Source organism: Helicoverpa zea, chromosome 20 (genome assembly GCF_022581195.2).
Source record: "Helicoverpa zea isolate HzStark_Cry1AcR chromosome 20, ilHelZeax1.1, whole genome shotgun sequence".
In the NCBI taxonomy this organism is placed as follows: domain Eukaryota; kingdom Metazoa; phylum Arthropoda; class Insecta; order Lepidoptera; family Noctuidae; genus Helicoverpa; species Helicoverpa zea.
Genome location: NC_061471.1, coordinates 6,906,167 through 6,919,257, shown reverse-complemented (window position 1 = coordinate 6,919,257; position 13,091 = coordinate 6,906,167). Strand labels below are relative to the sequence as shown.

The 13,091-nt window shown below is 40.8% G+C and overlaps 1 protein-coding gene across 11 annotated transcripts in view; it reads right to left on the bottom strand.

Annotated features, from left to right (window-relative positions):
- Positions 1-2,489: 2,489 nt before the first annotated feature.
- The window catches only part of LOC124640046 (sodium/potassium-transporting ATPase subunit alpha), a 45,396-nt gene continuing 34,794 nt past the window's right edge, over positions 2,490-13,091 (bottom strand). For 2 of the 11 annotated variants that reach the window (XM_047177632.1, XM_047177635.1), the window contains exons 2-17: positions 11,751-11,831; positions 11,364-11,495; positions 11,117-11,287; positions 10,803-11,024; positions 10,496-10,714; positions 10,165-10,345; positions 9,822-10,079; positions 9,392-9,741; positions 9,067-9,318; positions 8,776-8,987; positions 8,507-8,690; positions 8,215-8,430; positions 7,727-7,821; positions 3,611-3,785; positions 3,230-3,462; positions 2,490-3,150 (exon numbers count right to left, since the gene is read on the bottom strand). In XM_047177632.1, the coding sequence (XP_047033588.1) occupies positions 3,030-3,150; positions 3,230-3,462; positions 3,611-3,785; positions 7,727-7,821; positions 8,215-8,430; positions 8,507-8,690; positions 8,776-8,987; positions 9,067-9,318; positions 9,392-9,741; positions 9,822-10,079; positions 10,165-10,345; positions 10,496-10,714; positions 10,803-11,024; positions 11,117-11,287; positions 11,364-11,495; positions 11,751-11,831 (3,102 nt within the window). In that variant the 3' untranslated portion in view covers positions 2,490-3,029. Of the gene's footprint in view, positions 3,151-3,229; positions 3,463-3,610; positions 3,786-5,320; positions 5,416-6,681; positions 6,777-7,726; positions 7,822-8,214; positions 8,431-8,506; positions 8,691-8,775; positions 8,988-9,066; positions 9,319-9,391; positions 9,742-9,821; positions 10,080-10,164; positions 10,346-10,495; positions 10,715-10,802; positions 11,025-11,116; positions 11,288-11,363; positions 11,496-11,750; positions 11,832-12,501; positions 12,586-13,091 lie in introns of those variants that run through there. The other 9 variants (XM_047177631.1, XM_047177634.1, XM_047177640.1 and 6 more) reach the window with 7 other exon arrangements.

Below are 13,091 nucleotides of genomic sequence, written 5' to 3'. Positions count from 1 at the left end.
TACGGTTAATACCTACATCGCAGCAGTGTTGCAATTAGGACATTGGAGATCTGCCAGAGCTATAGAACTGCAGTATAGTACGTCACCCACACTTAAACCGACGAGGATTTATGTAAATATAAAATAAACAATACAGTGAGTGAGGAAGGCTTTTAGCAAATTAAACATTATTCAGGCTCTGTGTAAATCAGTAAATATATTCTTATTGGATATACATGGCCCTTTGGAATAAATTGCAGACACGCGTGAGACAAGATGAAATAAAAACCCCTAGGTACGCTTTATACATAAATCCAAGTAATTTGTTTCTGGATTAGAGTTCTAAATGCGATGCTATAAAATGTATGGCGATTTAATTCAAGGCGCGTCGCTTCCAATAGAAGAATTACCTACTCTGTACCTATCTAAAGGCTTTCTGTACACAAGTCGTGACTTGAAATTAATTACTAGATTTGTAGATAATCATCAAATTTACTTATTAGAAAATTCCGTGTATCATACATAAAATATTTAGATCTTAACACACTTTCAGGATCAAATAAATCATCATTCATCTGTTCAATAATTTGTTACTGAATCTTGTTAATATCAGTTTAATATAACAGTATTTTTATGAGTTTTTTGTAAAACATATCATCAGAAAGGAGTAGGTGCCGTGTAATTTCATTTCATTTCCTACCAAATATTATAGAAACAAAAAAAATAAGGTAATTCTATACTAAAAGCCTCCGTCTTATTTTGTCTAAATGTTGTATTTTATTCTTGATCTACAGTGACAGCGGCAGCAGGTGTTATTTTATTTTAACAGCATTATAAAACCGCAGTTTAAATAAATGATTTTATAAAACAGCCAAGATTAGATATTTCACAAGTCGAATATAAATAATATAATAATTAATTGGTGAGAGATAACTTTTTGTTTTATCTTGGATTTAACCAATTTCATAACTTCTATTTTCAAAATTTTGTTTTTGTTCATAAACATATGAGCAACTTTAGTTAGTAAACTTTCAGGCAGTAAAAAGCCTTTTGTACATTCGAATTAAAATAGGAATTTACAAGACTGTGTTTAAGCTTTCATGTTTATCTTTGTGAAAAGGTACAGTTTAGTGATAGTACCAGTGTTGCCTATAATTTATAAACTGTGTTGCTAGTCAAAAAAGATTAAAGGACAGTTAACAAAAATATAAAAAATAAATAATGAAACACCACGTTAATATTTTGAAAATGTTTTTTTTATTAACACTTACATTTTTACAGCGCTCCTAGCCAACAGAGTAATACTATAAAATTAATCGGTGTAAAGAACTGTCGAACGCAAAACAATGTTAGTTCTACAGTGTACGTTAAACAAACCGCTTACAAAGATTAGATCATTACAATAATATCATCAACGACTATTGTCAGTGAGATGTACATCGTTCTCATCAAACAAGCACAGAAGGTCACCCTAAAGAAACGAACTTCATTTAAATCTATAAACATTTCATATAATTTAGATTTTATTAGTCGCTATAATGTTATATTTTACTTTTGTAACCATTATTATAATGTTATATGTATTCGTTACGAAAAATTGAAATGAATCGCTCCACTTGGTCCTCGGCGGGAGCGAGACGCCGACGCGCCCGCTAGTGCCGGCACCGCGCCGCGCAAGGGCCAAGTGCCGACTAAAACAAGATCACTCTATCATAACTGTATAATTTTAAAAATTTCTAATTACGCATCCCTACGTTTTGTTATTATCTTTTAATTAAGAAATAAAATCTTACGTAATTACCATGAGCAGCCTATTTTAATAAATTTGACAAAATTCGCTAATAATCTGATTATTTTTAGAAAAGAAAAGCGTCGGGTCCGGGCCGGGCGTCGGTTCCGGGCTGACGAGAGACGAACGAACAATAGTCGACGGCAGTGCTGTATGAACGTGTAGCGGAGCGGCGCAAGCGCACCGCCCCCCGCGCCTCTAAGCGTTCGCGACTGTGTATGCTTTATTTATCTACTTTTACAATTGAAAATACGGCATCAAAATTTCAACTACCTACCTAACAGTAAGCAGTAGTACACTAAAACTCAGGCACTCCACATCGACCTCTCATACACCATGCACCCGATCGAATCGTCAACTAAACTTTTTTCACTCGAAAAATTCAACTTAAATCTAATTCACTTAAATTATAATAATAATAATGGCTTCTTAACTGTTAATTTTACAACAAATGCGTTTCGTTGGCCGCCGAGCACGGAGCGCGGCGGGCGTCATACTTTCTGCCCACTCGATTCACGAACGATGAACTACCGCTAAACGATAATTTATTACTTATTACATAAGTATGTGAAAAACAATTTTTATTAGTATTAGTTTAATCTATGTTATAATGTCATCAGTGTCACTGAGGCGTACTACTGTAACATGAATCCGAGTCGGCGGCCGCTTGCGCGTGACGTCGGAGTGCGGCGGCCGCGGCCGGGCGCGAGACGTCGGCGGCCGCGGCCGGCACCACGCGGCTCAGCGTTACGTGTCAGCCAGAGATTCAACATATCGAAAAGATTCAGCAAATTGTCGCATGACAGTCGAGATACTCGAACGTTTAAAACGATCTCGATACAAAAATAACATGATTCACGATTTTAAATAATATGTGTAAAATATTTTTTATATCATCACAAATATCAAGTTCATTCTCCACTGTGCATATATACATACATAGTTCGTTAGAAACGATAGTGTAAAGTGTGCGGTGGGTCGGGGCGGGCGCGGGCCCGGCCGGCGCCAGCGCAGCCGCGTCCTCTCGGTCACGTTACGCAATGAAACATCAGAATAATATAGAACACTCGACAGGTACAGACACAGGTGCCCCTGTGCGGAGCGATGCGGTAACAAGCGGTGAGAAGCGTACACGACAGCGATTACACATATACCGGAACGGCACCGCAAACCTCTGTCAGTCTGATATAAGAACACAAATGAACTTTATGTACGCAGTAACTATCTGATGCACGACGGTGTGGACAGTGGTCGGTGCTGTTTAGTAGTAAGTCTCTTGTTCGAGCCAGCCGCCGGGGTTGCGGCGCAGGTAGAAGCGTCGGATCTCGTCGTAGATGAAGATCGACAGCATGAATGGAATGGCAGGCAGCCACCACACGAACCTGCGGACGAGGGAGAACACCGTCAATACTCATCCAACGAACACTGAAAGTGGATATCGGATTGGTCGTGGATACGTACTTGAGAGGGTACATCCTCAATCCCTTGTCCATTCCAGGCGTGTAGGAGAGGAACGCAGCCAGCGCGGTTTCGAAGATGAGACCGAAGTTCAGAGCCCAGTTGCGCATTCCTTGGTGGATGATGGAGTTGCGGCGAGTCTTGCAGATGATCAGATCAGCCCACTGTACTACGACGATGGAGACGAAGAAAGCGGTGTGGCAGGTAAACTCCAGAGCCTTGCGGTCGCGGTAGGTCTGGAATATCCGATTTAATTTATCAGGAAAGGAACAATGAAGGAAATGAAGTCTCATGACAATAGCAAGACAATAGAGAAAACTTCTTCATATTTCAAAGTTTTGTCTTCATTATTTTCCAAGTATTTGTATAGAAGGGTAAACCCACCCATTCCTGTCCATAGGAGTCAGTCAAGTCATTGATAGCCTTGGAGTCCCATTGCTTCCTGATGCCGAACAGGTGCATCGGCAGGAATCCGTTCTCAGCCATGATCACGAAGTACACGAAGAACCCAGCAGCGGCTTGGATCATACCAATCTGACCATACGCCATGGAGATAAGCCTGTATACACCCAAACATGGTATCAGTTTATGAACTCACAAGATTGCCTTGAAGTTAGAAACAAAATCTTCTATTGGTCCTTCTAAATTTTACTTCCAAGTCATATCAAACATGCATTAATTTGAATAGTGCTGTCTTTAAATTTTGAAATTATGTCTTTGAAAGTTTTTTTGATTGACATTGGACCAGATTTCAGTTTACCAAATCAATGTGTATTGTTAGTTTTTGCAAGTAACACCTAAGCTAGACAAATGAGACTGTTTGAATGTAATTGCTGTGAAATTTGTCTTTTGTTTTTTGGAAATAAGTTCTCTATTTATTTACTTTTGTTGTGTTCGTGTTGTTCCAGTCTAATTTGTCATGGCTATTGTTAGTAATCATCAATTTGAAAACCAGAATACATAATTTAATAGCTTTCAACAACAGTATTCTGTTTTTCAAGCATTCATATTTACAACTTCGGATTAAGGTTCTAGCAATCCACTGAAGGTTCACACAAGCATGCAGATTTCCAACTAGTAGGCGAAGAAAGCTCAAGCGAGTCATCAACTGTACACTTGTGTAAAATAATCAGTAAGAAATAAATGAAGAATAAGCAAGAAGAGAAAATAGATACAAAAGAAGATCAACGATAGCTGTACAGAACTGCCTAACCGTGGTGTATGTAATCATGTGGAGCTTGGAAGCACTAGTAGCGTGTCATCTCTGCAGTAAAACGTGCTTCAGCTATCGAATATACTACATAAAATAAAACGTATACATAAAATACATTTTAAGAAAATATAAAATGAATGTTACAATATAAAAGATGCTCCATGTCGCCTAAGACATTCCTTTAACAAAAACGTTTGTTCAAAATATTAGTTATGAACCATTCGACCACCACTATGTTCTACTTTGGCTAACACGCAAACTCACACACAATAATAATAATCACTCGCTCTCTATGCCAGAGACTAAAACATTTCGCTAATTGTTCTCTAAACGTGCAAACTTTTTTTTTCGTCACATAATTGCATCGCTAACTTATAATTGAATTTCTAATTGAAATATGGAAGAGTGAAGATTGTACAGAAATAGAAAGTACTAGCTCGACTAGTTCTAGAGACTTCTAAGGCAATTTTGTATAAATCTAGATAAATTTAAACAAGGTATAGATTTTAATTAAAATAAATACTGTTGCTGTAAAGAATTCGGTATATTTATTTTGTATTATGTACTTAAAGCGTCGCGTCTATTGATCTATCAGGATCGGGGTTGTCTAATTTAGATAATATTGGGTTGACAGCCAATTGCATTACGATGGTCAAGGGAGGGGCTCGGATCGTCATAATCACTCTTCCACATCCAGTTTCAAATGGTACTGTTGAACCACAAGTAGCCGCACCACTCAACATTCTTTAATCTCACCGAGGAGCCGGTGGCAGTACAAGTAAGGGTGGGCTAGTCATTGTGTTAACACCCAAATGAGATCTAGTAAGCTTGGCGGTCGCGTGGTGACGCGGCGGCCGGTGGCGGGTGGGTGCGGGGCCAACCTTCTGTTGACGAGGTTGTCGCGGTAAGGGTCCCGCGGCTGCCGCTTCATGATATCGGACTCGGGCGCCTCGTACGCCAATGATATAGCAGGCACCTTCGGTAACACAAGCAATCAGGACAAACCAACACTCGCGCGACCAGCACGCACGTACTTATACATAATAAATATACGTACAGACACCCCTCGGCTACGCCGCAACCTATATCTACAACTAGCATTATTAGAAATTAATTAATATCAAAAACATACATAAAACTAATTTTATCGTAGGTACTTATATTACGCATAAATTAGCTAGTAAATATAAAAGTGGAAAAATTGGCGTGATTGAGATTCAAAAATTATGGCAGCTGGTACTAGCCTTGAGGAGACAAAATATAATCTGAAATACTACGCTAGTGAAAGAAGTTACAAATTATAAGCCCTAGCAGCATGTTATATCATGTAAGTTTATTACAGTGTCGCTGTACCTATCAGTATATAGAACGTAGGTATACGGTAGTGTCGGAGACATGAGTAATGCGTGTGATGAAGCCTGTTGCGTCAACGTGACAGAATACCGAATGAAACGATGTCACTTGTGATATCAATATCGTGTCATGAGATATGAGAGGTAACAAATGAGAAAGTCAAAATACAATAAGAATATAATAAATAAATAATCAGTTATATTGTAAAGACGTCGAGGTGTGTTCATACATGCACGAAAGACAAATGACAGAGACAGGGAGACACCAAACTTACCTTCACACGCGAACACAGAATATAGCGGAAAAGATATTAATAAAACCACAAATAAACAATGGAACAATGCGTTTGGTTTGTGAGCACGACGCCGTGGGTCGAAACACGTTATTCCATCACCACATCAAGCTACATAGTTATAGTTCGGCCATTCAGAGAATGCGTTCCTGACACGTCGCGATTGAACTGACGACGTAATAACATTCATTGATTATTGATATAATAATGTTGTTTTAATGCTCCTCAATTGTTAAAACGGTAAACAACCAGCAAAAATATTTTTATCGTAACTGCAACGCCATTGCAAAGTTACGTCGTCAGTTCAATCGCGACGTGTCAGGAACGCATTCTCTGAATGGCCGAACTATAAAGAAATAGGAGATACGTTAGTATAGAAAAATATATAAAAAGACATCGCAAGGCAAAGTTAGGAGCGGTGCGATTGTCGCCTTCAATATCCACACACAGAGAGTTCTAGAATCGTGTACCTACTGGACACCGTCCACACTGCAGGCAACAACCAAACTTCAATATTGAAGACTAGACACGTGGTAGCAAGCAAGTAGCGGATAGAATAATATCTTTGAACGAGTCTCGTCACTCGTGATGTTTTACCTCTCGTTAACGAGTTTATCAGTGAAAGGGTTACGCGGCTGTCGCTTCATAATGTCAGATTCGGCCTCCTCGTAAGCCAGGGAAATGGCGGGCACCTACACAAACACTAGCGATGTGAGCGCGGGCGAGCAGACGCGCCGCCCGCCGCCCGGTGCTCACGCACTCGCACGAAAGCGTGGTGCATCATGTCACATGTGTACAACATCGAACATATAGCGACAAGTGCGACCATACGCCCTTACACCCACCACCGTACCCACGCAAGAGCGTCTGTTGCCGGGCTCAGTAGCGTATGCTCGCAACAAGTCACGCTTAAAACTATCACAAAAATAAAATTAACACAAAAAATGTAGATCATGAGATGACTTCAGTTGTGGCAGACGGGACAACTCTTTGTAACTTAAAAATACAAAATGAACCATATGGTTTATGGGTGATGATATGTTTTTAAAAATAAATCACAATGTTCTATGACTTCATCGAATTGATGGTGATGGGGTGAAATGACTGTGGTAACATCAGTGTGTTGTGTCTGTCTAACTGTAGGACATTATGTGAACCTTTTCTGCGTCACATACTTGCCGCCTCGGGCTTATAAACAATGGCTAGTAGTTTTAGGATGTCAGCAAGATGTTAGTTGTTTATAAGGTCGAACACATCTACGAATCATCCCCTCATTCCTAATGTACATACTTCCAGCAAGCAGTCGGAGACACGGTATGACATACGTGTTAGTAGACATGTACCCTATTAGCTTGTCTGCTTGATTTTAGTAGAATCATGCATGACTCTACATTTTTATAACACTGTAACACAATTTTGTTATTTGCATAATCGTATCAGAGTAATTTTTTACACGATCAGCATTTACAGCAAAAATATTTTAGATGGCAATTTGATCTTTACGGTTATGCAAATAAGGTACACATTAGAAAAACACCCACTCGTCACGATATCGAGACAACAGCGACGTTATTAGCTGAAAACCAGTTAGTAGTCATTATATGGCAACATAACATTATGTAGGTAATCACTTAATAAAGACCTCTCATTGACTAGTTTGTCGCAAAATGGGTTCCTAGGCGGACGTTTCATAATGTCCGCTTCAGCCGCCTCGTAGGCCAACGCGATCGCTGGCACCTAAGTCAATCATTTATTTAAAATAAACAATAATATCAGCTCCAGTCACCTTCAGCTGAAATACTTAAGTAAAATACTATCTATAGAAAATAAGTGTATTTCACAGATCTTGTTCGTTTTACCAATTTTAATATAAATGTAATTTTTGAGGAATTTTCTATTCCAATGAACAAGTGCTGTGAAATATCGTTATTCATTAGTTTACAAATTGTTATGTTGTATGCTACATTGTAAGAGCACAATTTGGGGTATTATTTTACATACATCCAATTTCAATTCAGTTAACTTTGTATCCATTTCTTATTTAATATAATAAACAAAGTACCTCAACTCTATGACAATGTAACATACTCGAAATAGACCATAACGCTCTTGTAATAAGGTCGAACTTACCATGTCAGTTCCAAGATCGATGCAAAGGATGGTAACAGTGCCCAAGGGCAGTGGGATATCGCACAGGATGAAAGCAAGGAAGGGTGAGATCTCAGGGATGTTGGAGGTCAGGGTGTACGCAATAGATTTCTTCAAGTTATCGAAGATCAGGCGACCTTCCTCAACACCAGTTACGATTGAAGCGAAGTTGTCATCGAGCAGGATCATGTCAGCAGCCTATAAGACAAAAAAGTTTTCATCACCACAGTAACAAAAAATATATATTAAAAATATCTCCAGTGTTGCCACATACCTGCTTAGACACATCAGATCCAGCGATACCCATGGCAACACCGATGTCGGCTTTCTTCAGGGCGGGGGAGTCGTTCACACCATCACCAGTTACGGCGACAATGGCACCAAGACGCTGGCAACCTTCCACGATGATCAGCTTCTGTTGCGGGGAGGTACGGGCGAATACGATTTCCGTGTGGTACCTGATTGATGAAATCACATAGAACATTACGTATATGTTTTATATTGCTTTAGATATCATTTGTTGAGTAAAAAGTGACTTCTTACTTCAAAATCTCATCAAGTTGGTCAGAGTTCAGTTCCCTAAGCTCAGTTCCATGGACAACGGCAGCCTTAGCCTCGCGAGGGTTCACTTCAGATACAGGAATGTTGAGCCGGGCAGCAATGTCTTCGACGGTCTCGTTGCCTTCAGAAATAATTCCTACAGACTTGGCAATAGCCTTGGCAGTGATAGGGTGGTCACCAGTGACCATAATAACCTGGAAACAGATGATAATTATGAGGGGTTCAAGATTAGGAAGTAGTGTAACCATGATATGTCTTTGATGTGAGACGTACCTTGATACCGGCAGATCGGCACTTGGCAACGGCGTCAGGCACGGCAGCGCGGGGAGGGTCAATCATACTCATCAGGCCGACGAAGCGAAGGTTGTCCAATGGGAAGTTAGGGTCGTCAGTGTTGAACTTGTAGCCGATGGGGTACTTGTCAGAGGGCAGCTGAAGATCGCAGAAACCGAGCACACGTTCGCCAAGACCTCCGAGTTCCAAGTAAGCGTTGTTGAAGGCTTCCTTCATTTCTTCGTCCAATACCTGTGACAAACAATTGTTTTAGGATTTGCAATCAGATTTGTAGCTGTATATTTTTCTAAGGGAGGTATAGTACCTTTTCCTTTCCACCAATGAAAATAGTGCTGCAACGTTCCAGAATCCTTTCAGGGGCTCCCTTCATGACAAGCAGATGGCGAGGGTCGCTGGGGTCATCGCTCTCATGGATCGACACCTGGTACTTGTTGGTTGAATTGAAGGGAATCTCACAAGCCTTCTTGTTGCGCTTCCTGATAGACAAGACATCACCAAGAGCCAGTTCCATACATTTGAGCAGAGCAGCCTCTGAAGCATCGCCGGCAACTTCCTTCTTCAGAATTGGGACACCATCCTGACCACCCTTGAATTCAGCTCGGTTGCAAAGAGTAGCGATTTTGGCGAGGGCCTTGAATCCGGGGCTGGTGCGGTCTGAGGAAAAAAGGAACATTAGTAAGGACTTTTTACTAATGATAAATTCAAATAAGTAACTGCAGAACAAGGTGTATTACCATATTGAACTCCAGATTGATCTTCGGTGGTGTCAGCTTCAATGATCTGGTTATCGAACCACATGTGGGCGACAGTCATCCTGTTCTGTGTCAGGGTTCCAGTCTTGTCGGAGCAGATGGTTGACGTGGATCCGAGGGTCTCGACGGCCTCCAGATTCTTGACCAGGCAGTTCTTGGAAGCCATCCGCTTGGCAGTCAGGGTCAAGCATACAGTTACGGTGGCTAACAGACCTTCTGGTACGTTGGCTACGATGATACCTGGAGAAAAGACAAATATTATTAAACGCCATACTTACATAGCAAAAATATCAATTAAATTAACTTGTAGGTAATTTACACTTACCAATAAGGAAGATGACAGCGTCCAGCCAGTGGTAGCCGAGGATGAAGGCAATGACGAAGAAAGTGACTCCAAGGAACACAGCCACGCCGGTAATCAAGTGGATGAAGTGGTGGATTTCCTTGGCAATGGGGGTCTCTCCAGTGTCCAAGCCCGAAGCCAAGCCAGCGATACGACCCATCACCTATTGAAAAGCAAAATAAATATTTTATAGAAAAGGGCATTTAGATGAGTGTCATTCTCTATACTTGTTATTTAATCTTGTCATAGCAAGTTGACTCATCGCCTAGTAAGAAGTGTCCACTATAGTTTAATCCGGAGTTTCACAACTTACCGTATTGTCACCACAGCAAATAACAACGCCCTTCGCCGTGCCTTCAACCGCGTTGGTAGAGAAGAATGCCAAGTTCTTGGTTTCCAGAGGATTTTCATGAGTAAATTCGGAGCCACGGGACTGAGGTTCAGATTCGCCAGTTAAACTTGAGTTGTCTACTTTGAAGCCTCGCGCCTCGATGATACGGATGTCAGCTGGGATGCGGTCACCGAATTTCACCTGAAGATTTTACACATAAGTTATTAAAGGTATATGCTTATATGTATTTAAACATGTTTATCCATATTTTCTGTGACGAACTACTGACCTCAACAATGTCACCGAGCACCAAGTCTTCAGCGCGCAGCGTTAACTTTTCACCCTCACGAATGACGGTAGCGAACTGAGGTACCATGTTCTTGAATGATTCCATGATCTTCGAAGACTTGCTTTCCTGGTAGTATGAGAAGATGCCCGTAACAATGACTACAGCCGCCAACACGATGCCGAGGTACAAGTTGTCATCCGCAGGTTCTTCGACGGTACTCGCCTGGGGGATTCAATGAGTCAGGGTCAGTTGGACTGCTTCTTCATTTAAATATTTAAGTTTAGCCAGCATCGTCACAATGCACTGCTACTGACCTGGATTCCGTAGGCAATAAAGCAAAGAATAGCACCAATCCACAGTAATAATGCGAAGCCACCGAACAGATTTTTACAAAACTTCACCCATTCGGGTGTCTGTTTGGGTGGCGTGAGTGCGTTTGGACCATCTCGTTCAAGGTTCTCTTTCGCTTTCGCGTGACTAAGGCCCTGAAAGAAGAAGAAATTATTAAGTACACCTCAATGATAAACATATAAATAAGTAATTAAATGTCCATGTCCTTACATTCTCTGGATGTGTCTGAAATCTTTGGTAGAGCTCTTCGGGTGTTACTTTGTGAAAATCGATGTCCAACTCCTGTTTGAGATCATCTAAGTCTCCTGCTTTCCGTTTTTTCGCGGGGGGTTTCCGGCGTGTCTGTAATTTCACATCAGATACATATTAGTAAGTGACAAAGGCAAATCATGGTTCTATATTAAAACACATTATCAACAGACCAGTTATTCGCTTATCTAATACAAGCGAAATGATGAAAATACAAAATGCAATGCGAAATAAAAATGCATTGAAAACCATGCAATACTTTATGTTGACAGCTGCTTGTCTTGCGACTGCTGGCGTCATTGGTCACTTAGCAAGATTAAAATGAAAGATGGAAATGTAAATAAAAACCTTGTACTGTCCGTCAGCGGTTCTATTATCATCCTTAATGGGTCCGATGGTGGCGACGCGGTACGAGTCGGTACGGCCATGCTGTAAACACAACTAGGGGCTAGACACATTCTACTAGGCGGCCCTATGGGCCATGCACTCATGATATATGGGTGGCAGTGAAGAGCAACGATATCGCATGGATCACGCTTATAAAAATTCCATGAGATGCATGAAGAACAAAGTAAGATGCATGCAATATCGATGCTCAAGAATAAAACATATGTATGTATAAGAAAAATGTTAAAGTATCTGGATACTGATATTCAATGAATAAACAAGAAGCAATCCAGTCACTTTGATCAAAATAAAAAATAATGCATGTTGATGTTAAAACAAGACAAAGGTAGCGCTAATCCAAATTGCATCTAAGTATGATTGTGCTAAACTATGATGTAATAAACTACAATTTGTAAGGGTGTGTGGAGAAAAATTCAATAGAAGTACGTATTCATTTGAAAAGCGTTCAATTGCAAAGCATTACACAGCAACAGAGCGTATGAGGCATAACCTTGCCAACCGAGTACTCTATAGAGCTAGGGACCAACGGCTCAATGGCGCTCAATTGGTCTGAACTAGTTGCGCGTGCGAACCTGAGCGTATGTAAGGACACCGCACAGGCGAACACCTCTACGCTTGGACGACTTCACACATAGAACCTCAAGCACCAAAGTATAATACTAGACATATTATACTTCAACTGAATACTCACATTATCCATAGTGTTCGAGATTATTTATACTTCAGGGAATACGTCCTATCGTCAGTGTATGTTATTGTTAACTGTCCAACTAGTCACGCTATAATGGACGAGCTCAAAGTTAAAATTGCCTGGATATGGGTTCTTACGTAACAAACGAGTGCGCTATATGCGCTAAAGGGGAGTAATGTCACAAAGTCTAAATGCGTCCCCGGTGCCGTAAACAAGCCGGCCGTCGCCGTCGATAATTGATGAACGTTTTCATAGCAGGCCTCATTAAACCGCGCCCTGAATTCCCGTGAAGGTTATCGCGAGAATAACTAGAATAACAGGCTGTGAAATGCACTCGTGCCGTGAAATTTTACTAGTAATGGATTGTTTAATAGGGAACGGTTTAAGCGAGCTGAGAGAAGTCCGACTTCCGTTGCGAGTGGAAGACGTATGAATAATGAATGACCAAGATGGACTGAAGTTAACAGAAGGGGTGTTGATATAACCGTGGCACGAGAGAGAATGATGAAAACGGAATATTCATAGGGTGTTTTCGAGTTGGCTCTTGCCTTTCACCGCACGGTGCAAGGCAGGGGCCAAACTGGGACTGA